Source organism: Leuciscus leuciscus (assembly GCF_965113295.1).
Source record: "Leuciscus leuciscus genome assembly, chromosome: 1".
NCBI classification, from domain to species: domain Eukaryota; kingdom Metazoa; phylum Chordata; class Actinopteri; order Cypriniformes; family Leuciscidae; genus Leuciscus; species Leuciscus leuciscus.
Window position 1 is genome coordinate 23462790 of NC_138725.1, and position 27139 is coordinate 23489928.

General features: G+C 37.4%; 3 protein-coding genes and 1 long non-coding RNA gene across 4 annotated transcripts in view; 3 read left to right on the forward strand and 1 right to left on the reverse strand.

Annotated features, from left to right (window-relative positions):
- Positions 1-24754, forward strand: part of LOC309514142 (uncharacterized protein) — a gene marked incomplete at both ends in the record, with an annotated part of 73425 nt that extends 48671 nt beyond the window's left edge. Inside the window, 2 exons of the mRNA XM_082190286.1 lie at positions 24360-24686; positions 24744-24754. Coding sequence (XP_082046412.1) covers positions 24360-24686; positions 24744-24754 — 338 coding nt within the window. The remainder of the gene's footprint in view (positions 1-24359; positions 24687-24743) is intronic.
- Positions 1-27139, forward strand: part of LOC309498939 (uncharacterized protein) — a 259849-nt gene that overhangs the window by 213343 nt on the left and 19367 nt on the right. The window contains exon 5 of the mRNA XM_082169924.1: positions 24784-25149. Coding sequence (XP_082026050.1) covers positions 24784-25149 — 366 coding nt within the window. The remainder of the gene's footprint in view (positions 1-24783; positions 25150-27139) is intronic.
- Positions 457-3222, forward strand: LOC309503614. Its single transcript, XR_014207779.1, has 2 exons — positions 457-971; positions 2689-3222. It is a non-coding gene; the product is annotated as an uncharacterized lncRNA (long non-coding RNA).
- On the reverse strand, positions 2850-5564 carry LOC309502139 (uncharacterized protein). Its single transcript, XM_082174402.1, has 5 exons — positions 5194-5564; positions 4748-5101; positions 3708-3755; positions 3482-3562; positions 2850-3370 (listed from the first exon to the last, which is right to left on the reverse strand). The coding sequence occupies exons 1-5, from the start codon at positions 5543-5545 to the stop codon at positions 3315-3317; spliced, it is 891 nt and encodes a 296-aa protein (XP_082030528.1). The 5' UTR covers positions 5546-5564; the 3' UTR covers positions 2850-3314.

Sequence of the window (27139 nt, forward strand, 5' to 3'; positions counted from 1 at the left end):
ATTTACATGTCTTTGCAGTTGTTCATATATACCTGTACATACCATCTATTGTCTATTTTTTTGTATATTGTGTTTTTTTGTTGTTTTTTTTAATCTATTTTTTGTATATTGTGTATTTTACTAATTTTATTTTTATTATTTTTATTATTTGTATTATCTGTGTCCTGTCACTGTTATTCTGTTTGTACTGTGGAAGCTTCTGTCACCAAAACAAATTCCTCGTATGTGCAAACATACCTGTCAATAAAGCTGTTTCTGATTCTGATTCTGACAACAAACTGTACAAGACATGTATCAAAATGTCATAATCTGACAAATCTATTTAAAGAGCTTTTTTATTAAAATATTAAAGATAATATTTGTGATGATAAACCAGTCTGTGTGAGCCAGTGCAAACCACTGAAGCGAGAGACTGATGATGTGTGACAGTGATCATGTGATCATGAACCTTAGAAGCTGCTGCTGTAGTTCGGCTTGATTTCTTCTCAGAGTTTGATGTTGAAATAATCATGAAGACCTTGATTAGCAGTTATACAGTTTATTTTATTAAAACACTTTTGGATGTCATACTGTAGAAACATTACTATAATCAATTATATGAAATTAATAACACACATGACAGTCTAGAAGAGATCAGCTGATCAGAGCACTACATGATGATTATATCATTATCGTCATCATCAACAAGATGACATCATCTGATCACATTTCCTCTTACTGTTCTTGCCATAACACACAGTTCCAGCAGCCAGAGAAAAACTAACATTAAAACATCAAGAGTCAAACTGACCAAGTAATGTAACAGTAACACTGATCACCATAACGATGACATCAAACCAAACTATTATCATTAAAAAGTCATCAACATCTAAACCTCTGTTAATCTCAATAAGAACTTTTCCACACACATGACAGAAATAAAGTAAATCTGGTTAGTAATAAGTGAAGCTGGTAATGCTGTTTGTGGAGTTGTTTAACCCGCTGAGGTCGAGAAACGCGCCCCCGCGTTTTGCTGGATTTTTTTCACATAGCAGCAACATAAACTTAAATTACTCCGTCATTTATGGTTATACAGAAAAAAGAAATATAAAAAAATAATCTGTGATATTTCTACTTTTGTATGTGTCCACTTACAATCAAATCAAAACATTGTGCTTTTGTAAAATAAAGAAAATAAACAGGGTGTGCGTTCTGCCTCTCCGTCGCGGTGAACTTTTTTTTCTTGAGCACGTCTATAAACTGAAACAAAACTCAGCGAATCCTTCTCACACATTTATGAGCCATACACCTTTATACACATTTAAGTGTGTACTTTTAAATGATCGGATTCAAACTGAAAACAAATATTCTCTGTTTAAGTAATTTGTATAAAACCAACAGGATGTCCAGTATCTCAAACGCTTGCTAATTACTTTTAATTTGGCCACGCCCACTCGCGCAAAAGAGATTCACATGCAAATCTCCACATGGGACGCGAACGCCCTCGTTACCTCAAACACAAAACACCAAAACACTTCACAAGTCTCTGCTTTTCGTCGAGTTTGGAAGACACGTCTGAGCTTACATTGGATTTACCCCCAGAAGAAGAAGAACGCGATTTGAAGACAAGAAAGATGTAAGGTAAGAAATTCTTACTTATTAGTTTATGGTATTGTTGCATAAACTTCACATTGCAGTTGAACTGTTGCTAGATATATGGTGAATATTATACTATTTAGACCCGTGTTTCCTGATAAATACTGTTTGTGGATATCTGCTCAAACATACAGTAGATATGTATAACCATAATGTTTAATATTTTGGAGCGCGATGGCGTTTGAATGTATCATATTTTGGAGCGCGCTGTGGGTTTGAGTATCATATTTTGGAGCGCGCTGTGGGTTTGAGTATCATATTTTGGAGCGCGATTGCGTTTGAAAGGAAAAATGCACCAAACAGACTTCAACATTCACATGAGTCTCTGTACATGAACATGGTAAAGTGAAAATCAAACACCTTGGAAATTAAAGGTATGTACAATGTTTTTAGGAATGGCACAAAGGTCTCTGTCTTTGGATCATTGTTTTCAATGTGCTCTTTTGTCATTTGTATTTTTGGATTGTGTTGTGCTGTAAATAAATCCAAACAATCTAAAAGCCATTCTTTTTTAAATCTCCTCATTCTTTGTGCAAGGTTGCTCTGAATGACAGGGCCTAATCGCTCCTAATAGGGCAGTTAGGGGAGTGTCTTTGTCTTTCTCAGGTGTTAAAACCTTACATATTCATGAGATGATCACGCCTTTTCGCATATGGCTTTGTCACACAAAACACGTCTTAGAAATTTTAAATCAATATATTGTCTTATCTGAATGAGCAGTCAGGGTGATTTTCACATAGTTTTGGAGCAAATATTCTAGGCTATGTCATACAATTTTCAAAAGTCTTGTGAAGAAATAATCAGTATGGGTTTCATGGCCTTATTTCAGTGAGAATTTTTTTTTGTATTTTCACAAACCACGCATAAATGTCATTATCTCAAAACTACAAACTTTTACATACATGCTGCTGATATATTATTGTAGCAGAGTTTGTGCTAAATACAGTGTAATCAGACTTTAGCCATGAAAATGTCACTAGTAACAGAAAAAAACACAAATGTCAGAGCATGTCAGACCACCTCCAGGCCCAGAAAACAGCTCAGACCTCAGAGGGTTAATGAATGTTCAATTACATTTATATCTGCATTTATGTCAAAACCTAGAGACTTTCAAACATCAAAATATCATTTATTAATATGTATTCGTGTCAAAATGACATATAAACATCTTTTCCTATTCTATTTTGCCTGGAAACGCTTCCAACACGCTTGCGTGTCGCGTGAAAAATAGGCGTGGGTTCTATTTCTAGCTTGCACACGTTTTCTTCCACACCTGAGACGTGTGTGTCACGCAGCCAGTGTGTAGCCGGCCTAACACATCAACCCAATTTTCATTTTCAACCAAAATTTTACGTCTAAACGAAGTTCATGTCCAATAACATTTCTAGCTGGGGTGACCTCATATTGTGGCCATAATATGAGCACACAGTGAGTGCGCTGTGAGGTTACACTTGTGACTCACGTTGTGATCATATGGAGAGATCACTGTGAGATCAACGTGTTGACTGGGATGTTAATGAAAATTGTATTTGTAAAAAAAATTGTGTCACTCTTTCTTCAGGGTGATCAGAGTTTTTTCTTTGTTTTCTGAGAAGAAGAAAATAAAACGATAAACAATCCTCTGTAAGTTTTTGCTATTTTAAATATTGTTGCAGATTTGCTCTAAACTCATCAGTATTTTATTGTAATATTGTCGGCATCTCTATTTCCTCTGGGTGCTTCGAGTCCTTCCTCCCTGCAAAATAAAAGCATTGACTAACCTCTCGTATGTGTTTTTATCATGATTGCAGATTGTTCCAGATCAGATGAGTGTGAATCATCAGATTGTGTGCGGCTCAAAACTCACCAGCTCTTCTTGCACAGATGATCTGAAGAAGAATCACAGTAGGAGCAGCAAACACTGCGATCTCAACAATAATCACAATCACTGCAGGAAACATGAGAGGAAGAAGAGAAACTGTACATGACTGAAGTCAAGGGTATTCAACTATCAACAGTTATTGATGAAGCTTTTACAGACTGACTGATAGTTTAATGTTATAAAGCTGTCAGTATAAATGAACATGTCGTACCTCTGTATAATAATCCAGCAGTCACACTGACTTCAGTTTCTCCTGGATCTGTGGATCACGTCTGTTAGTTCAGTTCAACACATAATGCCACATATACACAACATCATCATCACATAATACTTGAGCTGCACATCACAGAAATTATGAATATGTGCACGAGTCTGTCATCATTATCTTCTTACTTCAATCTCAAGCTGTCAGGAGGAGAAGGACTATCGCCATTGACCAAAAATAAATCTATTTGATGCTTTATTCATTCATAGATATTCATGTTATAACTTATAAGTGATTTTCTAGCACACTTGCATTTCTAAGTTTGCAGAAACATTGAAATGTTGAATATCTACTTACTGACGGTATCTAAAACATACAACGTTTCCTGTATGAAAACATTAAAATGCACAAATATTGAGGAATCCTTCGAGGTTGATGTGTGACAGTGATCATGTGATCATGAACCTCGTGTAGAAGCTGCTGCTGTAGTTCGGCTTGATGTCTTCTCAGAGTTTGAGCTTCTGACTGGAGTCAGTGTTGTTGAAGCGACTGGAGCTGCAGAAGATGAATGTTCAGACGCATCAGGACATTAACATCATATTTTCATATTGATCATGACATGCAGTTTGTGTTCAATCATCACAGCTTACAGTGGCAGTAGTTGAGAAGAGAGATGTTACTGTATCATTTATTCCTGGTTTATATGAGAGTGAAACACAGTGAGCTGCTTCCCATAAACCTTCAGCTTTCCTGAATCAATGACATTATTAAGCCTTAGAATTCCTAAAACTGCATACAAATCCTTATAATTCCCAATATTGACGTCCCTCATGGGTCATACATGAAATATTGCATAAATCAGAAGAGTCTATTTTAGCCTAGTATGACCCATAGGAGGACAATATTGGAAATTATAACGATTTTTATGCAGTTTATGACTTTGACCACTAATATTTTACAATTGCCAAACGTATGAAGCCGTCAGGAAGAGTAGAGCCAGTGTGTGAAAGTTTTGACAAATCTGTCAGAAAAGAGTGTTTTCTCACCTGAATACTTGACAGTGTATCTGACTGAGGTCTTGAGTTGATTTCTGTGAGTAAGCCGACATCTCCACTCTCTGTTGTTATCTTCATCCTGGAGTGTTGTAGTCAGAGTGATGATACAGCGATATTGATCTGATGATGATGATAATATCTGATATCTGGAGTCTGTCTTCAGATCAACACCAGCCTGATTCACCCACAACAGCTCAACTCCCTCAGAACGAACCCGATCATCACAGGAGAATCCAGTATATGAATACAACTGACAGGAGAGAGTCACAGAGCGGCCTGGACTGATCTCAGTCTGTGAGGATGAAGATGATGATGATGATGATGATGATGATGGAGACACTGACACTGAACACAAGACACAAATCACAGACTCTTCAATCATCATCTGAGTTTAACAATCTGCTGTTTTTAAATTGACCAGATAATCATAAACTTACCATGAAGAACATGCAGAGAAACACATGCATCAGGTCCTTGTTTCTGTCCGTTCACATATTGTTGGCAGATGTAAGATCCATAATCTTCTTCTGTGACGTTCTTGATGTTCAGAGAGCAGTCAGACTCCAGACTCAGTCTCTCATGTCTCTCTGTGTCTTTCTTCTTTATCCCTCCAGTAATCAGTGCAACTGTTGCTGGATGTCTGAAGCTGTTAGAGTAGGTCCATGTAGTTTTAGATTTGCAGTCAGGAAGAGCATTATTACAGGACAGACGCACATTTTCACCAGAACTGATGAACACATGATCCTCCACTCCACTGATACCTGAAACACAGTATATCTCAGTGATCATTATGATATTAATAAATGAAACCATACCAGCATAAAAACCAGAAGAATCAAATCATACAGTCTTTTTCCGGTGTTTGATAGTTAATGCATTAATTAACACATATAAATGTTGTAGTTTCCTGTTTACACTCAGTGCATTTGACATGTAGTCCAAATATGACCCCAAAAATGTACAGAGTGATTTTTTTTTTATACATTTTTTATAATACACATAATATATCATTTTTTTGTTTACTTCTCATCTATACATTAATGCTATGTTTTGGGAGATTTCAAGTACTTTTGTGTCTATTTATTGCAAAAGACCTCAGCTACACCATTAGCATGCATATGAAATATTACCTTTTTATGGAAAAAAAAAACACATTAATGATGATTGAAATGAAATATGAGTTGTTTCTGGATATTGATCTTGGTGTGAGATGCATAATTCTTCATCTGCTGGTTAGAATTATTTTTGTAGATAATATAGTTTTAAAAAGTAAACACACCTGTGTGCCTGTGTGCGTGTGTGCGTGTGTGCGTGTGTGTGTGTAAGTGATCACGTTCGTTCCACATTGCATTTGTGCTCTAGTACATTGACGTATGGACATTTTCAGATTTATTCTGGATTTATTGTTTGTTTTTTTTGGGACAAATGAAAAATAAAAAACAATTTTCATTTCAAAGGTCTTGAGTGTGATTTTTTATTTATTTTTATACCTTCAGAACAACCGAATCAAGCCCAGTTTTGTGTGTGTGCATAGATAGATAATTTAGGAAACCATTATTTTTGCAACTAAAGAAAAGTCGACTGGGTCATATTGACCTCAAAGGACAAATTAGAGTTCGGTCCTGGAGAGCCACTGTTACACTGTTATATTTGTTGTGTTTTATTTTCTGAGTGCAAGCATGATGTTGAATCATCATCATCACATTGTAACATAAATTCAATGCCATTATGATTGATTTTTGGATGAAATCTAAAAAACATTATGGGTGCTAACAGGGGCGTTTCTAGGTTTTAAAAACATCAGGGGCTAAGCCCGAAACATCAGGTGCTGGAGGCGGGTAATAAGATAACATGATTCGATACAGAGAATAATGTATATTGTAGGCCTATATGCAGGGGGCAGACTGGTTAAACAATTCAGCCCTGGCACTGTAGCCACACCAGCCCACATTCACAGACACGCGCATTTAAATGTGAGGTAGTTAGTGGGGTTCGGGGGCTCCCCCGAGAAAATTTGGATTTCTCTTCCCTACATATGTGCATTTTAAGGTGATTGAATGCCAAAAAAATGTAATATTTAATAACAATAGCTTTAAAAGCATGTCAGTGGGCAGTAGCACAAATTATTTGTCAAGCAGATAACAGATTCTTAAACATGAGAATGAGGATAAATGTTGAAATGAATGATCCACACTACAAAATGGAAATGCAAAATGTTTCTGCTTATTGTTGACAATACACAATCACATATTCCAAACAGGAATGGCCTTAAATGAGAAATCTTTCAAGGATTATTTTGCATAGATGTTACATTTCAATCAAACACCAGTGCAATCTTTTTGTGTCCAGAGGCAAATGAGCAATTTATATATTAGCATTAAAGATTGGTTTCAGCAACTTGTTTCTTTCCTGAGTTAATCAATGTTTTTGGACTAATCAGTTCAATTAAATTCAATTGTTCACTCATAAAGACAGTCACTTGTCGCCACCTACTGGCTTAATGATGCAAGTTGCACAAACACAGACAAGCGGAGTGATACAAACAGTGAGAAGGCTGATACTGGTGAAACATTCGAGGACCATACAAAAATATATATTGGCTATATAGGCTACATATCTGAGTTAAAGGGACAATATGTAACTTTTTTGCTTTAAAAATAGCAAAAATCACTATATCTATGTTATATATATTTGAAGAGTTTGGTTCCAAAACGCGATAAACGGCATTTAAAAAAAAATTGAGTTCCCGCAAAAATCAGTATTGTATAGGGTCGGTATTGAAAAGTCCCTTTTAAATTTTACGTAAAATGCGATATCCGCCGTGTTATTCTCTCATGTTTTCTCCCTTTCTTTCCAAACCGCGACAAACGCCAGTCTCCTTTCTCTGCAGAATGCGATAAATCCACTCAACCAATCACAGCGCACCATTCCACGCATTGTAAACAGTAACGGCGGCGCTCTGAATACACCCGGCATCCTAGTTTTTCCTATCTACTTTGTACTTTTTGATCAACAATCAAACAAAAATGTGTATAATTTTGACGGCATTGATGAACCTGTGGTGGTTTCTGCGGTAGGGAAGAAACGTAAGCCATCGAAATCTAATCATTTACGTGAGGAGATTAAGAAGACGAGGCACGCGGGAGGAGGAAAAATGCCGGCTGTTGTTTGTTTTCACACGACACGACAGCATCAAACTTCAGTCACGCTGACACGTTAACCCCTGGGGATCTTTTGAAAAACTTTCAATTGTTTTACTCAAAGTCAACGAAAACCGAGCAGGACCAAGCCATTTTACAGATGATCGCCGTCAAAAAAGTTCAGGAGGTATTTCCTAGCGATGGCTGATTGTATGTATTTTTAGTCCAGTGCCTGTAATAAGATATTGACCGAGTTCAGAGGCTGTCATATGTGGATCAACTTATTTTGTTGTGTATTTTCAACAGTTTCAATATGAAAAATAACTTTTATATTGATTCAATGGATTAATTGCATTTTTTTTTTTAAGTGTCATGAATTTATTGCATTTTGGGGAAAAAATTATCAGTTTTTATAATAAATCTTTGAAATCAAAATCTGGATTTGATTTGATTTTTTTTTTTTATTATAACCTAAAGATGCTATGTGAAAGATTGAAACAGAAAATAGTGGTTTTCATCTTGCCACATTCTTGGTAAAGAAAACACATTTTTACTCAAATTAATCAAAATGGATTTATCGCGTTTTGGAACCAAACTCTTCATTTTTTAGTTGTGTACTTACATTATTCCGACTGTTTCCAGCAACTTTCAAACCAGGAGAAATTTGTAATTTAATTCGAAGACACGTCACGTTTCTTTATTTCCGTTTTGTCGCGTCAATGGCGTCATATCCGCGTTGTCCCTGGTTTCCGCTCGTGCTGCCATAGTAACCAGAGCTAGAGCCCGAGCCGTCTGATAGTAACCAAAGCGACTGACGCGGACAACTTTGTAGTTCGTAATGTCTATTTGCACGCTGCTGTTGTTTCGTTCAAACGTTATGGACCATGGCAAGCAGACTTTGGATACAAAAGGAGAACTAAAACGAGAATCAATATCAGCGCGGTGTTTTCGAGATGCCTAGAGCTCCCATAGACCGTATATAAACGAGAGCTCCACGTCCGAGACTTCGACCGCTCCTACATGTACTTTATTAAACAGGTGAGCACATTTACATAAAACTAATCAATGTTATATAGCTCAACATGATGAAATGTTAGAATATGATCTGTATGTTATTGTAATGTTGATCTAGCTGGTGCGGTAAAGTAGGTTTTATGTTGGACATTCGTTAGACATTCGATCTTTTCTGCAGCATTAATTGATATGTAATGGCTTAATAGTCGTGGATGATGCTGTATCTCGTCTAGGTCACATTGTAAAGCATAATGTCAAAAGTGAATTTTAATATTATTCGATGATGTCATTGTTTTAAGAATTGGAAGTGAAAAAGTCCTCACAACTATCCCCACTTGGGCACTTCAAGTTAGGGAGTGTCTCAAAAGTGCCAAATCGGCAACAAAGTTGGTAAAGTATGTGCATTATTCCACAAAAACACTAAAAACGTGATCCTTTTACGTATGTAGTTGATGTTAGTAAATGGATTAAAAATAGATTAAGCCAATTTTTTACTTGTATATGATTTATATATATGTTATACATTAAACTGAATGTTTTAAATTAAATACATCTAGGCTATGTAACTTTGTGGTTGTTTTATGTAAATACCTCAAATGACCAACAATGTATTTATACACACATGCAGCATATAATACACAACTTAGATTGGTGAAAAATGATGATGTCACACCACATGTAATGTATTCACCAACCCTTGGAGCACACCATACACGACTTGGATTTGGAAAATATAAGTTTGTCTATTTTTAATGAATTTTTGAAATCCGCAAATCTATATAACTTCCTGGTCATGTGACCTGATGATGTCACACCACATGTAATGTATTCACCAACCCTTGGAACACACCATACACGACTTGGATTTAGAAAATGTCATTTCGTCTATTTTTAATGGATTTTTGAAATACGCAAATCTATATAACTTCCTGGTCATGTGACCTGATGATGTCACACCACCTGGGATTTATTCACCAACCCTTGGAGCACACCATACACGACTTGGATTTGGAAAATGTCATTTGGTGTATTTTTAATGAATTTTTGAAATATGCAAATCTATATAACTTCCTGGTCATGTGACCTGATGATGTCACACCACATGAAATGTATTCACCAACCCTTGGAGCACACCATACACGACTTGGATTTGGAAAATGTCATTTAGTGTATTTTTAATGAATTTTTTGAAATGCGCAAATCTATATAACTTCCTGGTCATGTGACCTGATGATGTCACACCATATGGGATTTATTCACCATCCCTTGGAGCACACCATACACGACTTGGATTTAGAAAATGTTATTTCGTCTATTTTTAATGGATTTTTGAAATACGCAAATCTATATAACTTCCTGGTCATGTGACCTGATGATGTCACACCAAATGTAATGTATTCACCAACCGTTGGAGCACACCATACACGACTTGGATTTGGAAAATGTCATTTAGTGTATTTTTAATGAATTTTTTGAAATGCGCAAATCTATATAACTTCCTGGTCATGTGACCTGATGATGTCACACCATATGGGATTTATTCACCAACCCTTGGAGCACACCATACACGACTTGGATTTAGAAAATGTTATTTCGTCTATTTTTAATGGATTTTTGAAATACGCAAATCTATATAACTTCCTGGTCATGTGACCTGATGATGTCACACCACATGTAATGTATTCACCAATCCTTGGAGCACACCATACACGACTTGGATTTGGAAAATGTCATTTAGTGTATTTTTAATGAATTTTTTGAAATGCGCAAATCTATATAACTTCCTGGTCATGTGACCTGATGATGTCACACCATATGGGATTTATTCACCAACCCTTGGAGCACACCATACACGACTTGGATTTAGAAAATGTTATTTCGTCTATTTTTAATGGATTTTTGAAATACGCAAATCTATATAACTTCCTGGTCATGTGACCTGATGATGTCACACCAAATGTAATGTATTCACTAACCCTTGGAGCACACCATACACGACTTGGATTTGGAAAATGTCATTTCGTCTATTTTTAATGAATTTTTGAAATACGCAAATCTATATAAATTCCTGGTCATGTGACCTGATGATGTCACACCACCTGGGATTTATTCACCAACCCTTGGAGCACACCATACACGACTTGGATTTGGAAAATGTCATTTGGTGTATTTTTTATGAATTTTTGAAATACGCAAATCTATATAACTTCCTGGTCATGTGACCTGATGATGTCACACCACTTGGAATGTATTCACCAACCCTTGGAGCACACCATACACGACTTGGATTTGGAAAATGTCATTTCGTCTATTTTTAATGAATTTTTGAAATACACAGATCTATATAACTTCCTGGTCATGTGACCTGATGATGTCACACCACCTGGGATTTATTCACCAACCCTTGGAACACACCATACACGACTTGGATTTGGAAAATGTCATTTTGTCTATTTTTAATGAATTTTTGAAATACGCAAATCTATATAACTTCCTGGTCATGTGACCTGATGATGTCACACCACATGTAATGTATTCACCAACCCTTGGAGCACACCATACATGACTTGGATTTGGAAAATGTAATTTAGTAAATTTTTAATGAATTTTTGAAATACGCAAATCTATATAACTTCCTGGTCATGTGACCTGATGATGTCACACCACTTGGGATTTATTCACCAACCCTTGGAACACACCATACACGACTTGGATTTGGAAAATGTAATTTAGTCCATTTTTAATGAATTTTTGAAATACGCAAATCTATATAACTTCCTGGTCATGTGACCTGATGATGTCACACCACATGTAATGTATTCACCAACCCTTGGAGCACACCATACACGACTTGGATTTGGAAAATGTAATTTAGTAAATTTTTAATGAATTTTTGAAATACGCAAATCTATATAACTTCCTGGTCATGTGACCTGATGATGTCACACCACTTGAAATGTATTCACCAACCCTTGGAGCACACCATACACGACTTGGATTTGGAAAATGTCATTTCGTAAATTTTTAATTAATTTTTGAAATACACAAATCTATATAACTTCCTGGTCATGTGACCTGATGATGTCACACCACCTGGGATTTATTCACCAACCCTTGGAACATTTTTACAGGTTTTCAATTTTTTATTTTTTTCTAATTGATATTAAAAGAGGAATTTGACAAAGCTGTGAAATTAGATTGATTTCACAAGTAATGACCATTCACATTAAGAAATACATGTTTTGTCATATTTTCATAGAGGAAAAAGAAATTAAGTGCATACAGTTAGCTCATGACATCCCTTTATTGAAGAAAACATACAGAAGTTAAACAATCAAGAGATTTATTTAATTTTCGTCTGTTTCTTTAAATATTAACAAATGTGAACTTATGGTATTGGGATTTTGTAATATCACCATTATGTAGGCTAGTATAACAGTGAAAAAAGTAGTTGCATGTCTTATAACTGTAAAACCAAATGCTATATTTCAAAAGGCACCAGAGTTTTTACTAAAATGCAATTTTCATGTTAATAACATACCAATTACACTTATACACTCATAAATAGGTTTTACTTTGTACAATAATAATTTCTTCCTCCACAAAGGATTAATGCACAATTTGGAATAGTAAATAAATCAAGGTTAGAAACAAAAACTTTTTTTAAATGACAATTGGTTTGTGAATTTTGGTTGTGGAAATTGATTAAAGATGATGGTATCTTTAGTTTGATAGAACTTACAAATATTTAGCTAATATTTAATTGTATGCAATTCCCAGAGAACTTTTGAGGCTTATTGGATTAGAGACACTTGGAGTACTTCCCAATTTAGGCTGAATAATAAACATTTTTTAAGTTATGGATGTAATAATTGCTTATGCTCCATTGTCTAAACAAAATATATTCTTGATGTTACAAATACATTGAACTTTCTGTTCAAGAAACATGTTTTAGATTGGAGTAAATTATAGATGACACCTCATAGATATTCTATAACGAACAAAGTTAATGAGTTTTCATAAGATACATAACACTGAGTAGTAGGCCTACACTCATTAGACACTTGTGCTTTAAAGTTGATGTGGAAGACAATTGTATATGTTATGCCCATGAGCCACTCATATTGAAGCTGATATTGTTTTGAAGAAAGTGATATTTAAATGTTTTACAATTGATATAGATAAATATTTATATGTGATTTCATAACTATTATGGCTTATTACTAGGCCTATAACCAAAGTGGATTGAAAAATAAATATTTTTAAACAATTTAAAATTGACATTTACATATATTTGGAAACTATTTATAAAAGTAAAACTTTAAAATCAATACGAACCATGCAACTGTTTAGTATTATTCTGTATTTAATGTTTAAAAAAAATTAAAAAATCCATTGCCACTATACATTGTTTTGATGTTTTCTAAAAAAGAGAAAAAAAAGTCTTTGATACATCAAACAAACAAATAAAATAAAGTAATATATAAATAGAAGGACATCTCTATTCATATAAGATGTGACGTGATCTATCATTTTGATATCACAATGTTTATTTATAATGCTTCATTCTCTTTCTCTAAAGTAATGACAATTTTTTTTAGATTTTTTGTTTTGATAAAAAAAATTATATATATACAGTATATATACATATATATACATATGTACACTACCGGTCAAAAGTTTTAGATTGGTAAGATTTTTAATGTTTTTAAAAGAAGTATCTTCTGCTCACCAAGGCTGCATTTATTTGATTAAAAATACAAACAAAAACAGTCATATTGTGAAATATTATTACAATTTAAGTGATCAAAGCTGAATTTTCAGCATCATTACTCCAGTCTTCAGTGTCACATGATCCTTCAGAAATCAGTCTAATATGATGATTTGATGCTCAAGAAACATTACTGATTGTTATCAATGTTGAAAACAGTTTTTTACATTTTTATTTCATGATGCTATGATGAATAGAAACTTCAAAAGAACAGCATTTATCTGAAATCTAAAGCTTTTGTAACATTAAACACTACCGTTCAAAAGTTTGGGGTCAGTAAGAATTTTATTTTTATTTTTGGGAGAAAGAAATAAAATAAATCAATACTTTTATTCATCAAGGATGAGTTAAACTGATCAAAAGTTACAGTAAAGACATTTATAATGTTAGAAAATATTCTATTTTAAATAAATGCTGTTCTTTTGAACTTTCTATTCATCAAAGAATTTTGGAAAAAAAATGTACACAACAGTTTTCAACATTGAAAATAATAATGAATGTTTTTTGAGCATAAAATCAGCATATCAGAATGATTTCTGAAGGATCATGTGACACTGAAGAAAGACTGGAGTAATGATGCTGAAAATTCAGCTTTCATCTGAGGAATAAATTACATTTTAAAATATATTAAAATAGAAAACAGTCATTTTAAATTGTCATAATGTTTCACAATAATACAGTTTTTTTTTTCTTGTTTTTTTTATCAAATAAATGCAGCCTTGGTGAGCAGAAGAGACTTCTTTTAAAAACATAAAAAATATAACCAATCTAAAACTTTTGACCAGTAGTGTATATATATAAGAACAAAAAGTGTTAATGACAGCAAGCAATTTAAAAATTGTGTCAGAAAAAACAAAAACAAAACAAAACAAAAAAACAATCTAATAAGCCTAAAATTAAATTTCACAAAAAACAGAGATTTAATGGAAAAATTGTGTCTTGGTCAAAGGAGCAACTCAAAATGATGATGGGCCATGTCACATATTTACCATATAGGCTAACTGTTTACCTGTTGTTTGTCCCTTTTTACTGCGTCCTGCACAACACACAGAACCATTCTGTTTCAGAACTACTGCAGCTGGTAGCTGTAGGCCTACACAGAACATGTGAAACAACCTACAACACCTGTCACATTGAATCTGCAAGAGAGCAAAGTCATGATCTAAAACTTCACTGTTTTCCCAAACCAATTGTCATTAAAAAAAGTTTTTGTTTCTAACCTTGATTTATTTACTATTCCAAATTGTGCATTAATCCTTTGTGGAGGAAGAAATTATTATTGTACAAAGTAAAACCTATTTATGAGTGTATAAGTGTAATTGGTACACTGTAAAAAATAAAATCTTAAAAAAACAGTCATTGACTGTCAGCTGCGGCTGCCAAACAAAAACCGTAAAAATAAAGTAAAATATCCTAATTTAAATGAAGTGCAAAAAACTTTTACAGAAATTTTCCTTAAATGTTTTACAGAAAAACACTGTTATTTTACAGCTATTTCCTGAATTATTACGATCAAACACCTTCACTGTAAAAAAATCCCATAAAATAACAAATGACTGTCAGCTGCGGCTGCCATACAAAAACCGTAAAATTAATGTAAAATATCCTAATTTAAATAAGTGCAAAATACTTTTACAGAAATCTTCATAAATCTTTTTTAACAGAAACACACAGTTATTTCACATTTATTTTCTGAATTTTTTACTGTAAAACACGCAGTTAATTATATGCATGATTTGTTGTGACTATACGTCACTGCATCAGCAACTACACAGTTACTGTCTGTTAAATAAAGCAGCATGCAGCATAACGTCTGTGTTTCTCTGCTCATTCTGAACTGAAGCTCAGGCTCTACTCTTCAACACAATGGTGACACACGAAACACACCACACAGAAACACTTTAAACCCCAACAGAACATTAAACACTACCAGATCTCTCAGGATCTCAGCATCTTCACTTATTACAATCCAGACTTTATTTCTTTCATACTAACATTCTTATTGAGAATTAACAGAGGTTTAGAAGTTGAAGTTTTATTGAAAAGAATAAAGTTTGATGTCACCATGATGGAGATCAGTGTTTGCTTTAGTTGGGCTCTTGAACTTTTAGTGATTAACTTTAATGTTTCTCTGGCTGCATTAACTGTGTGTCTCTGATGCATATTTGTAATTGTAGCAATCCAAGAGAAACTTAGATCAGAAAATGTTGGTCACTTTTTAGTAATAATAGTCATCATGTAGTGTCCTGCTTTATTAGTACCACCTAAAGTGAAATATCCGAATTTAAATCGTTAAATATTAGTTGTTCATTTTGCATGAAAAAACTGCTATAGAAAATTCTGCAGTGCTGTGATACTCAAATTTTATGATGTCATTATACAGAAAAGGATCACATAGACTCACTCAGACATCAAGAATCAGCGTATGAATCACAACAATGGTGACAATGAAAAAAAATCTGAATTACTATAAAGTCACAAAAAGGCTTTGTTGGTTGTCACCATTGTTGAGATTTATATGTTGATTCTTGATGTCTCTATACTACTAAAAAAATGAACCAGCTCAAAACTTTTTCTGTACAATATATCTTTTTTTTCCAGATTGTTATAATACTGATGCCACAATATTTCAAGGGTCATGTATAAAATTAAGACATTTATAGACTTTGAAAAAAGCTAAATTCCATCTACATATTATGTAATCTAAGCTAATATATTCAGAGATTTGACTGACAAATCAGTGAATCAGATCATCATATGATTACTATAACATCATCAATGAATGACCAAGATCATCTGATATTTTCTCCAGTATTTATTGCTATAACAAACGTGTATCAAATACACAGTTAAAGCAGCCACAGAACACCAATAGTTAAATACTCAAGGGTCATGAGCCCAACTAAAGCAGACGCTGATCTCAATCATGGTGACATCAAATTTATTTTAAATTTTTTTACACTTTATTTAAATTAGCATATTATACTTTAATTTTATGGTTTTTGTTTGGCAGCCGCAGCTGCCAGTCATTTTACCCTTTTTGTACGATTTTTTTTACAATGAAGGTGTTTGATCATTATAATACAGTAAATACCTGTGAAATAACAGTGTTTTTTCGGTTTATTTAAATTCGAATATTTTACTTTAATTTTATGGTTTTTGTTTGGCAGCCGCAGCTGTCAGTCATTTGACCCTTTTTTTACAATTTTTTTTTTACAATGAAGGTATTTGATCGTGATTATTCAGGAAATACCTGTAAAATAACAGTGTTTTTCAGTTTATTTAATTTAGGATGTTTTACAGTTTTTTTGGGGAGCTGACAGTCATTTGACCATTTTATCATTTAACTGTTTTGTTTCTGTTAAATTACAGATTATATTTGTAATTTTACATACATTTTTATGTAATTTAAGAAAACAGAAAAAATACTGTATGAAAAATACAATCAATTTTCTGTATAAAAAATGTGAATTACTGTAATTTGTCATTAATGTCACAATACCTAAAATAACAGCTGAATTTTTATTTTACAGATATTATTTGTAATTTTACAGTGTTTTGAGTACAATTTAAAATTAAAGAAAATGATCGTCAAAAAATCACAGTTATTTTCTGTAAAATTAGGATTTTTTTTTACAGTGTATTCATGTGAGAAAGATAATGAATAGGCGTATGAATAGGATATATTTGGGTCTTTTTCAGAACTTTCCCCTAATGGGATTCTTCTGAGCTTTTTTCCCCTTACTCAGGACATATTGAGGATACAAAATCAGTTGAGTTTGATTCTGTTGCAATTTGTTCACCCTTTTTTCCTAAAACTCCTGGACTAAAATACAATGTGGAACGAACGTGATCACTTACACACACACACACACACACACACACACACACACACACACACACACACACACACACACACACACACAGACACACACACGCGCACACACACACACACAGGTATTTACTTTGATGTACTAAAATGTGTTTCTTATTCTAAAGTTAATAATTATATACATTTGGATTATTGAAATAAATAATATGTAACTGCATTCAAGTCTTTTCTTTTAGTGTCATTACTGCAAATTTATGTGGCATTATTGCAAAAACAAGACACTTCAAAAGACCTCAAATAACAACAAAAAATACTGATTTAATGTGTTTTAAAATGTTTAAATATATATATATATTCATAACAAAAGCTGTAATAAGAGCAGTCAGTCACATCCAAAATAATGAATGGATCTCTATGGCGCCTCTGCTGGAAGTGTATGGTAATTACACTTTTTTGCAAAACGCCTCGGTTACGACTGTAACCTCGGTTCCCTGAAGAGGGAACGAGCGTTGCGTCGAGAAATGACGCTATGGGAACGCTTTGCGTGATGACGTCTTGAAGCACATGTAAAATCAGTCCAATGGTGTGGCGGAACGTCAGAGGCGGGTGACGTCACGTACCAGGAAACTATAAAAGCCGGCCCAAAACAGAAAACGAAAGCTTCGTAAAAGTCTGAAGTCGAGCTGACAGGCATGAAGGAGATATGGCAGGGCGACGCAACGCTCGTTCCCTCTTCAGGGAACCGAGGTTACAGTCGTAACCGAGGCGTTCCCTTTCAAGGGAACTCCCGTTGCGTCGAGAAATGACGCTATGGGAACGTCTATACCAACGCCTCCATAGCTACAAATGTCTGTCCTGTGTGAAATCCGTAGAGCAGCACTAGGAAGACAAAACATGAGACCCTGGAGCAGAGTCTAGATCCAGAGAGTAAAACCTGACGAAACTGTGCGGTGAGGACCAGCCTGCCGCATCACAGACGTCCTGTAATGAAACTCCTGAAATAAGGGCCTTAGAGGCCGCCATACTCCTCGTCGAGTGCGACCGGACAGCCAAAGGAGAAGGCTGCCCAGCCGCCTCATAAGCAAGTGAGATAGCCTCGACCACCCACTTGCTCATCCTTTGCTTAGACACCGGGCCCCCTTTGTTAGGGGACCCAAAGCACACAAATAATTGATCACTTTTACGCCACAGGGCAGCTCTGTGGACGTAAGCGTCTAACGCCCGCACAGGGCAAAGCAAATTATTAGCCTCCTGGTCAGCATTTTGAAAGGGAGGAGGACAGAAGGCCTGCAGAACAACAGGTCTGACCACATTAGTGGGGACCTTGGGGATATAACCCGGTCTCGGATGAAGGAACGCTTTAACCATACCCGGAGCAAACTCTAAGCATGACGGAGCCACCGACAATGCTTGAAGATCCCCTATTCTCTTGAGAGAAGAAATAGCCAGAAGGAAAAGAGCTTTCAGAGTAAGAAACTTCTCAGGAACCTCCTCAATGGGCTCAAAGGGGGCCTGGGATAAGCCTTGTAGCACAAAGGACAAATCCCAAGGTGGCACCCTAGAGCGAACTGCAGGCCTCAGCCTCCAAGTGCCACGAAGGAAACGAGATACCAAGGGGTCTTTCCCCACAGACATTCCACCCAAAGGAATGTGGTAAGCACCTATGGCCGCCACATAGACCTTTAAAGTGGACGGGGTCAGACCTGCAGTGAACCGTTCCTGCAGGAACTCCAGCACTGTACCAATTGGGCAGTGGACTGGGTCCAACCGACGGTCACTACACCAAGAAGTGAAAACTCTCCACTTCAGGGCATAAAGTTTCCTCGTGGAGGGAGCTCTGGACTGTAGAATGGTCTCAACAACCTTGGTTGAGAGACCTGACTCTATGAGCTGGGCCCCCTCAGAGGCCAAGCCCACAGGTTCCACAGTTCTGGCCGAGGGTGAAATATCGAGCCCTCTGCCTGGGACAGAAGGTCCCTCCTGACGGGTAACTCCAGAGGATGCCCGTCGAGGAGGGACACAAGATCGGGAAACCATACTCTGCCCGGCCAGCGCGGGGCTATAAGAAGTAGATGGACCCGGTCCCTGCGAACTCTTTCCAGAACTCCCGGGAGCAGAGCAACTGGGGGAAAGGCGTACAGACGTAGCCTCGGCCACGTCTGTACCATAGCATCCAGTCCCAGAGGAGCTGGATGCGTGAGGGAGAACCAAAGTGGACAGTGAGACGTCTCTCGAGACGCAAACAGATCCACTTGTGCTTGGCCAAACTCCCTCCATATCAGCTCCACCACCTCGGGGTGGAGCCTCCATTCCCCGGGCCTCGGCCCCTGCCTCGACAGAGTGTCTGCTCCTATATTCTGTACCCCGGGGATGTAAGCTGCCCTGAGTGACAGTAACTTCCCCTGGGACCACAAGAGGATATGGCGTGCCAAGTTGGATAACGGGCGCGAGCGCAAACCCCTGGTGGTTGATATAGGCGACTACCGATGTGTTGTCCGTATGTACTAGCACATGGTGCCCCCTGAGATCTGTGATAAAGCTCCTCAGAGCCCGGAAGACAGCTAACATCTCTAGGCGATTGATATGCCAGGAACGATGATGGTCTTCCCACAGACCTTGAGACGAGCGACCCTCCAGGATCGCTCCCCAGCCCGTGAGGGAAGCATCCGTCGTTAGCAATTTGCGACGACAAGGAGCTCCCAACACTGGGCCCTGGGACAGGAACCAAGGCTTCTTCCACATAACCAAGGCACGTAGGCATCGCCGCGTGACCTTGATTGTGCGAAATGGGTTGCCCCTCGGGGAAAACCCCCTGGTCCTGAGCCACCACTGCAGGGGCCTCATGTGTAGCAGTCCAAAAGGTATCACGTTGGAAGCTGCTGCCATGAGACCCAACAGTCTCTGGAACTGTTTGACAGTGAGTAGCTGGCCTAGCTTTACACTTTTCACAGCTGCAAGGATGGAATCTATCCGTGGCGGTGACAGGCGCGCCTGCATCGACACAGAATCCCAAACCACGCCTAGAAAAGTGGTCCTCTGTAGTGGAGAAAGCACACTCTTCTTGGCGTTCAGCCGTAACCCCAACTCTTTCATGTGGGCGAGAACAACATCTCGATGTTGAACCGCCATCTGATGCGAATGAGCTAAAATCAACCAATCGTCGATGTAGTTCATAATGCGAATACCCTGGAGGCGCAGTGGCGCCAGAGCTGCATCCATGCATTTGGTGAAAGTGCGGGGTGATAAAGCTAGGCCGAATGGAAGAACTCGATATTGGTATGCTTTGCCCCCGAAAGCAAACCTCAGGAACTTCCAATGACACGGACGGATGGATATATGGAAATATGCGTCCTTGAGGTCTATCGTGACAAACCAGTCCTCGGACCTGATCTGTGGCACGATCTGCCTCAATGTTAACATTTTGAACTTGAGCTGCATGACTGACTCGTTCAGAACTCGAAGATCTAAAATGGGACGCAATCCCCCGTCCTTTTTTGGAACTATGAAGTACCGGCTGTAAAACCCGGTTTCCCTGCTGGAGGGGGGTACATATTCTATGGCCCCTTTCTCTAACAGAGTGTTCACTTCCTGTTCCATAACCAGAACCTGCTCGGGGCCCACCACTGTGGGCAGGACCCCCATAAACCGAGGTGGGCGTTTCTTGAATTGTATCTGATACCCTTTTTCCACGGTCTGCAGGACCCAACGAGAAACATTTGACAGTAGCTTCCACGCTGTCAAAGATTCTACTAGAGGTACCAGCCTCTCGAGACTGGTTTCTGGATTTTGTTGCTGTTGAGTAGTCGGTTCGACGCCCTGTAACGGCGAACCGGCAGGGAACGACCGAACAGACTGCTCTAGCACCCTCCTCAGAGGGGGCGGGCATCCCGAGGCCACTACGTTTCCGGGTGGACCTTGAGATATGTGCTCGCCGGAGACCGCTGCGCCCTGTAACACCAGAGGTGGCAGGGTTGGCAGAACGGTCCCCTGAGGGTACCGAAGAGAGACGGGCACCGTAAAAAGAGGTGTTAACCGCTCTGCTTCGGGGGGAACTACCCTCATTTGTCCTGGGTCCTCGGACGTCAGGACTTCTTCCCAGCAGCCTTCTTGGCAGTAATAACGGTCCTCAGATCCGTTTTACCCCTCGAAGACTGCTGGGTTTGAGCGCGCCCTCCGTGTCCCCGAGGTTTTTGTGGGGGAGCACGGGAGGAAACGCTCTGCTTCTGAGTGGCACGGTGTTCAGCGCTCTTTTTAGAGGAGTGAGGCTGCTCCCGCCCAGCAGCCTCATAGAAAGAACGGCGGGGGAGAAGTTTTTGTAATGCAGCTGCCTGTTTAGCAGCTTCCTGAGATTTAGCTACCGCACTGTTTACTGCATCGCCAAATAAACCCACAGTGGAAACCGGAGCATCTAAGAGAACGTGCTTTTCTTTCTCTTTTATATCACTCAGGTTGAGCCACAGATGCCTCTCAGTGGCCACCAGGGCTGCCATAGACCGCCCGATTGATTTAGCGGTCTCCTTGGTGGCCCTGAGAGACAAATCTGTGGCTCTGCGTAGTTCAGCCACTGTATCGGGACCAATTCCCCCGCCCTCCTCTAAATCCCCCAATAATTCTGCCTGATAGGCTTGCATAATGGACATCGTATGCAGACACGCTGCAGCTTGACCAGCGGCTGCATAAGATTTATGAACCAGAGATGAAGTATATTTTACTGGCTTAGAGGGAAGTGAAGGAGCTTTCAGGGAAGATGCCGTTGCTGGAGAGAGATAGCTCGCAAGCGTCTCCTCCACCTTCGGCATCTCCCCATAACCATAATCTTTATATTTCTGAATAGATGAATAGTGAGATGTTTGTGGTGCATACACTCTGTATGAAACCGGTTTTCCCCACGATCTCGACACCTCGGTGTGGAGATCGGGGAAAAACGGAAGGCTTCTTCGCTGAGGCTGAGCACGAGATGGCAGGAAGCGTTCGTCGAGCTTACTTTTCGAACGAACGTCCTGCCTATCCTCTGGCCACTCAATAGATAGTCTGTCAACTGCTCTAGTAATAACATCGAGCAGTTCCTCAAACGCATGAGACTGAGGTGGCGAATCCTCAGACTCAGCTTCAATACTCACAACATCCAACTCCTCAGAGCTGGACAGTTGCAGTATTGGTGCCTCTATCGGGGGGGAAGAAACCGCAATGCGTGCTTCCACACCCTGATGAGAGGCACTGGATCTGTCAGATTGATGCTGAGATAAGGCAGAGCCCGTCTCAACATCCACTGACAGATCCATTTGCCTCAGCCGCGGCGGGACCCGAGCCCTGGGGAACGTGGTCGGGATTGAACCGAGCCAAACGGGATCGGAGCGTACGCAATGGAAGCGCACAGCAATGCTCACAGTCACCACCCTCGAGTGCTGACTGGGCATGCTCCTCTCCCAAACAAACAACACAAAGAGTGTGTGTGTCACCTCCCGTTAAATAACGCGGGCAGGGATGGACACACACTCGATACTGCTGCTTGCTCGCCATAACTGAATCAATATATATATATATAAAGACAGACAACACCAAATAACAAGGACAGATTTCAACACAGAGCGCAACTGAAGACTCAGAAAGCTTTCGTTTTCTGTTTTGGGCCGGCTTTTATAGTTTCCTGGTACGTGACGTCACCCGCCTCTGACGTTCCGCCACACCATTGGACTGATTTTACATGTGCTTCAAGACGTCATCACGCAAAGCGTTCCCATAGCGTCATTTCTCGACGCAACGGGAGTTCCCTTGAAAGGGAACTATATTATCTGCAAAAAAATTCTAACCAATGATGAAGAATTATGCATCTCACACCGAGATCAATATCCAGAAACAACCCATATTTCATTTCGATCATCATTAATGTGTTTTTTTATTTTTATTTTTTTTTTTATTAAAAGGTAATATTTCATATGCATGCTAATGGTGTAGCTGAGGTATTTTGCAGTAAATAGGCACAGAAGTACTTCAAATCTCCCAAAACATAGCATTAATTCATAGATGTTATAAAAAACATAAGTAAAAAAAATTTATATAATATTTGTATTATTAAAAATGTAAAAAAAAAAAAAAAAAAATAATACAATCACTCTCCTAGTGCATGTTTAATCATATTTTATTAAATGATTTGTTAATGCATTATTTTGTCATGCCTTTACTTGAGAGGGCCCTAATCATGATCAAATTCACTGTTAACTACTTCCCAAACTCAGCTCATGATTGATCATAAACTTCCTATCAAACACACAACGAGTGTTCAGCTCAGTGAAGTGATGTTGTGTGGTCAGAGAACAGAAGTACAGTATCATCACGACTGTGTCTGGATGGAGAGTGAACTACTGATCCCAGCAAACCTTCCCTGAGTTTTGCTCCTTCCTTTGGGAACTGTTCCACAAATATTCTTTGTGGGTTTTGAATTGTTATTTTGTATTTAGCTGTGCATAAGTCACAGTAGGGTGAGTTTGAAGGAAAGAGAGAAACACAGAACAGATAAAGAGCTTTTAAGGGCAGTTATTAGTGTATTTTCTACGCTTGAAGAGGAGGATCAACTAATCCTGTGCCGTCCAGTAATGTTTATGACAAAGCTGACATCAAGAGTTCAAGATATGATGATATTACATTATTTACATTTGTTTCAAAGTCAGGGTATTTCTTATTCCTTCTTAAAGAGGCGTTTGATTTGGTTTATCAATAAATGTTTATTAATGCATTAACTATCAAACACCGGAAAAAGACTGTATGATTTGATTCTTCTGGTTTTTATGCTGGTATGGTTTATATTTATTAATATCATAATGATCACTGAGATATACTGTGTTTCAGGTATCAGTGGAGTGGAGGATCATGTGTTCATCAGTTCTGGTGAAAATGTGCGTCTGTCCTGTAATAATGCTCTTCCTGACTGCAAATCAACTACATGGATCTACTCTAACAGCTTCAGACATTCAGCAGTTGAACTGATTGCTGGAGGGATAAAGAAGAAAGTCACAGAGAGACATGAGAGACATGAGAGACTGAGTCTGGAGTCTGACTGCTCTCTGAACATCAAGAGCGTCACAGAAGAAGATTATGGATCTTACACCTGCCAACAATATGTGAACGGACAGAAACAAGGAACTGATGCACGTGTTTATCTGCATGTTCTTCATGGTAAGTTTATGATTATGTGATCAATTTAAAAAGGGCAGATTCTCCTTTTAAACTCAGATGATGATTGAAGAGTCTGTGATTTGTGTCTTGTGTTCAGTTTCAGTGTCTTCATCATCATCATCTTCATCATCATCATCATCATCATCATCTTCATCCTCACAGACTGAGATCAGTCCAGGCCGCTCTGTGACTCTCTCCTGTCAGTTGTATTCATATACTGGATTCTCCTGTGATTATTGGGTTCGTTCTGAGGGAGTTGAGCTGTTGTGGGTGAATCAGGCTGGTTTTAATCTGACGACAGACTCCAGATATCAGGTATTATCATCATCATCAGATCAATATCACTGTATCATCACTCTGACTACAACACTCCTGAATGAAGATAACAACAGAGAGTGGAGATGTCGGCTTACTCACAGAAATCAACTCCAGACCTCAGTCAGATACACTGTCAAGTATTCAGGTGAGAAAACACTCTTTTCTGACAGATTTGTGGAAACTTTCACACACTGGCTCTACTCTTCCTGACGGCTTCATACTTTTGGCAATTGTAAACTATTAGTGGTCAAAGTCATAAACTGCATAAAAAATCCTTATAATTCCCAATATTGACCTCCTATGGGTCATGTGTAGCATACAATTACAGATATAACAAATTAGATATAGCTAAATATAATTAGAAATAATTGTAATTAAATATAACTAAAGATTTTGAGGATAAACATTTGTAAAATTCACAAATATATTGCACAGACAATTCTCATTATTACATTTCTGTACTAAGTGTTAATGTTTATAACATAAATAAGGAACAAAAGTAAAACAGCATGTATTTATATTCTTAACATTTTGTATAAGATATTGGTAAACATGAGAGTTTAAATCTGCCTAAATGCTACAAGAACAACATACACATATCAGAGGATCACTGTGTGTTCAACTGTTATCTATTACATTCATTAGAGCATCAAAGGAAACAACAGAAAGAAAAAAAAGAGAAAACTATACAGTGGAAAATTTATTAAAACAAATCTAAAAAGAAAAGGATTCAAAAATGACATCCGTTTGCTTTTCTTTTTTTTTTCTTTTTTTTTCTTTTTTTTTTTTTTTGCTTCTTTTAGGTCCTCAATATAATGCTTAAGTTCAGTTTAAATAATATAATGTTAGGTTTATTATTGGACCATTTCTGTTTATGGTATTTTACATAATTATTAAGTTAATCACCACATTTTGCTCAAAACTCTTATTTTTATTCAACAAAATTATATCTTTACCAGACAGTCGAATATTTGATTTTGTGAATTTAAATATTAGATATTCAATATCAATCCAAAACAATATACATTCATAAAATAAATGATTTATGGATTCTTCTTCTAAATTACAAAAGACGCATTTAGTCTCCATGTCTCTAAAAAATCTTGAGCTCTTCTCACTGGATAAATCAAATGAATGGCCTTATATGTAACTTCTTTAACTTTATTCGAAATTGATTTTGTTCTATATCTTACAGTAGGATAATGTTGAGATGTGCTGTGGATTAAATGTAGCCTTTATTCCCAAACGAACACATTTAAAACCAGTAAGCATTCGTGTAGGCCTGATTGAACTCATGGTTAATGAGAGATCATTAAAAGGAAGAATATCCAAAACTGAAGGGTTGTGACGCTTAGTGTATAAAGCTCTTGCATTAGATGTTCCACAATCTGTCAAAAATAGAAGAGGTGGATACTATTTAGTTCAACTTAAAATATCTTCACTACAGGTGCTCTCGGCGTGTTAGTTGTGTTGCTACGGTAACGCTGCCATTTTACTCTAATATATGTTGACTGATGAGTCTGTGTTTAATAATGTAAATAAATAATAAAAGAACTACAAATAACCTTTATCTTTTGTTTGTTTGTTTTGTTGTACTGGTGGTGTAAAGGAATACAAATATTCTCCTAGTGCATGTTTAATCATATTGTATTAAATGATTTGTTAATGCATTATTTTGTCATGACTTTACTTGAGAGGACCCTAATCATGATCAAATTCACTGTTAACTACTTCCCAAACTCAGCTCATGATTGATCATAAACTTACTATCAAACACACAACGAGTGTTCAGCTCAGTGAAGTGATGTTGTGTGGTCAGAGAACAGAAGTACAGTATCATCACGACTGTGTCTGGATGATGATATTACATTATTTAAATTTGTTTCAAAGTCAGGGTATTTCTTATTCCTTCTTAAAGAGTCGTTTGATTTGGTTTATCCATAAATGTTTATTAATGCATTAACTATCAAACACAGGAAAAAGACTGTATGATTTGATTCTTCTGGTTTTTATGCTGGTAGTTTATATTTATTAATATCATAATGATCACTGAGATATACTGTGTTTCAGGTATCAGTGGAGTGGAGGATCATGAGTTCATCAGTTCTGGTGAAAATGTCTCTCTGTCCTGTAAT

What these genes read in the sequence shown, in the direction of transcription:
- LOC309502139 (XM_082174402.1), bottom strand. Translation starts at nt 5,545, where the DNA reads ATGATCACTGAGATATACTGTGTTTCAGGTATCAGTGGAGTGGAGGAT. An exon ending in TGCTGGATTATTATACAGAG is followed by an intron (nt 3,563 to 3,707) that starts GTACGACATGTT and finishes TGTTTCCTGCAG; the next exon opens with TGATTGTGATTATTGTTGAG. An exon ending in CATCTGTGCAAGAAGAGCTG is followed by an intron (nt 3,371 to 3,481) that starts GTGAGTTTTGAG and finishes TTTATTTTGCAG; the next exon opens with GGAGGAAGGACTCGAAGCAC.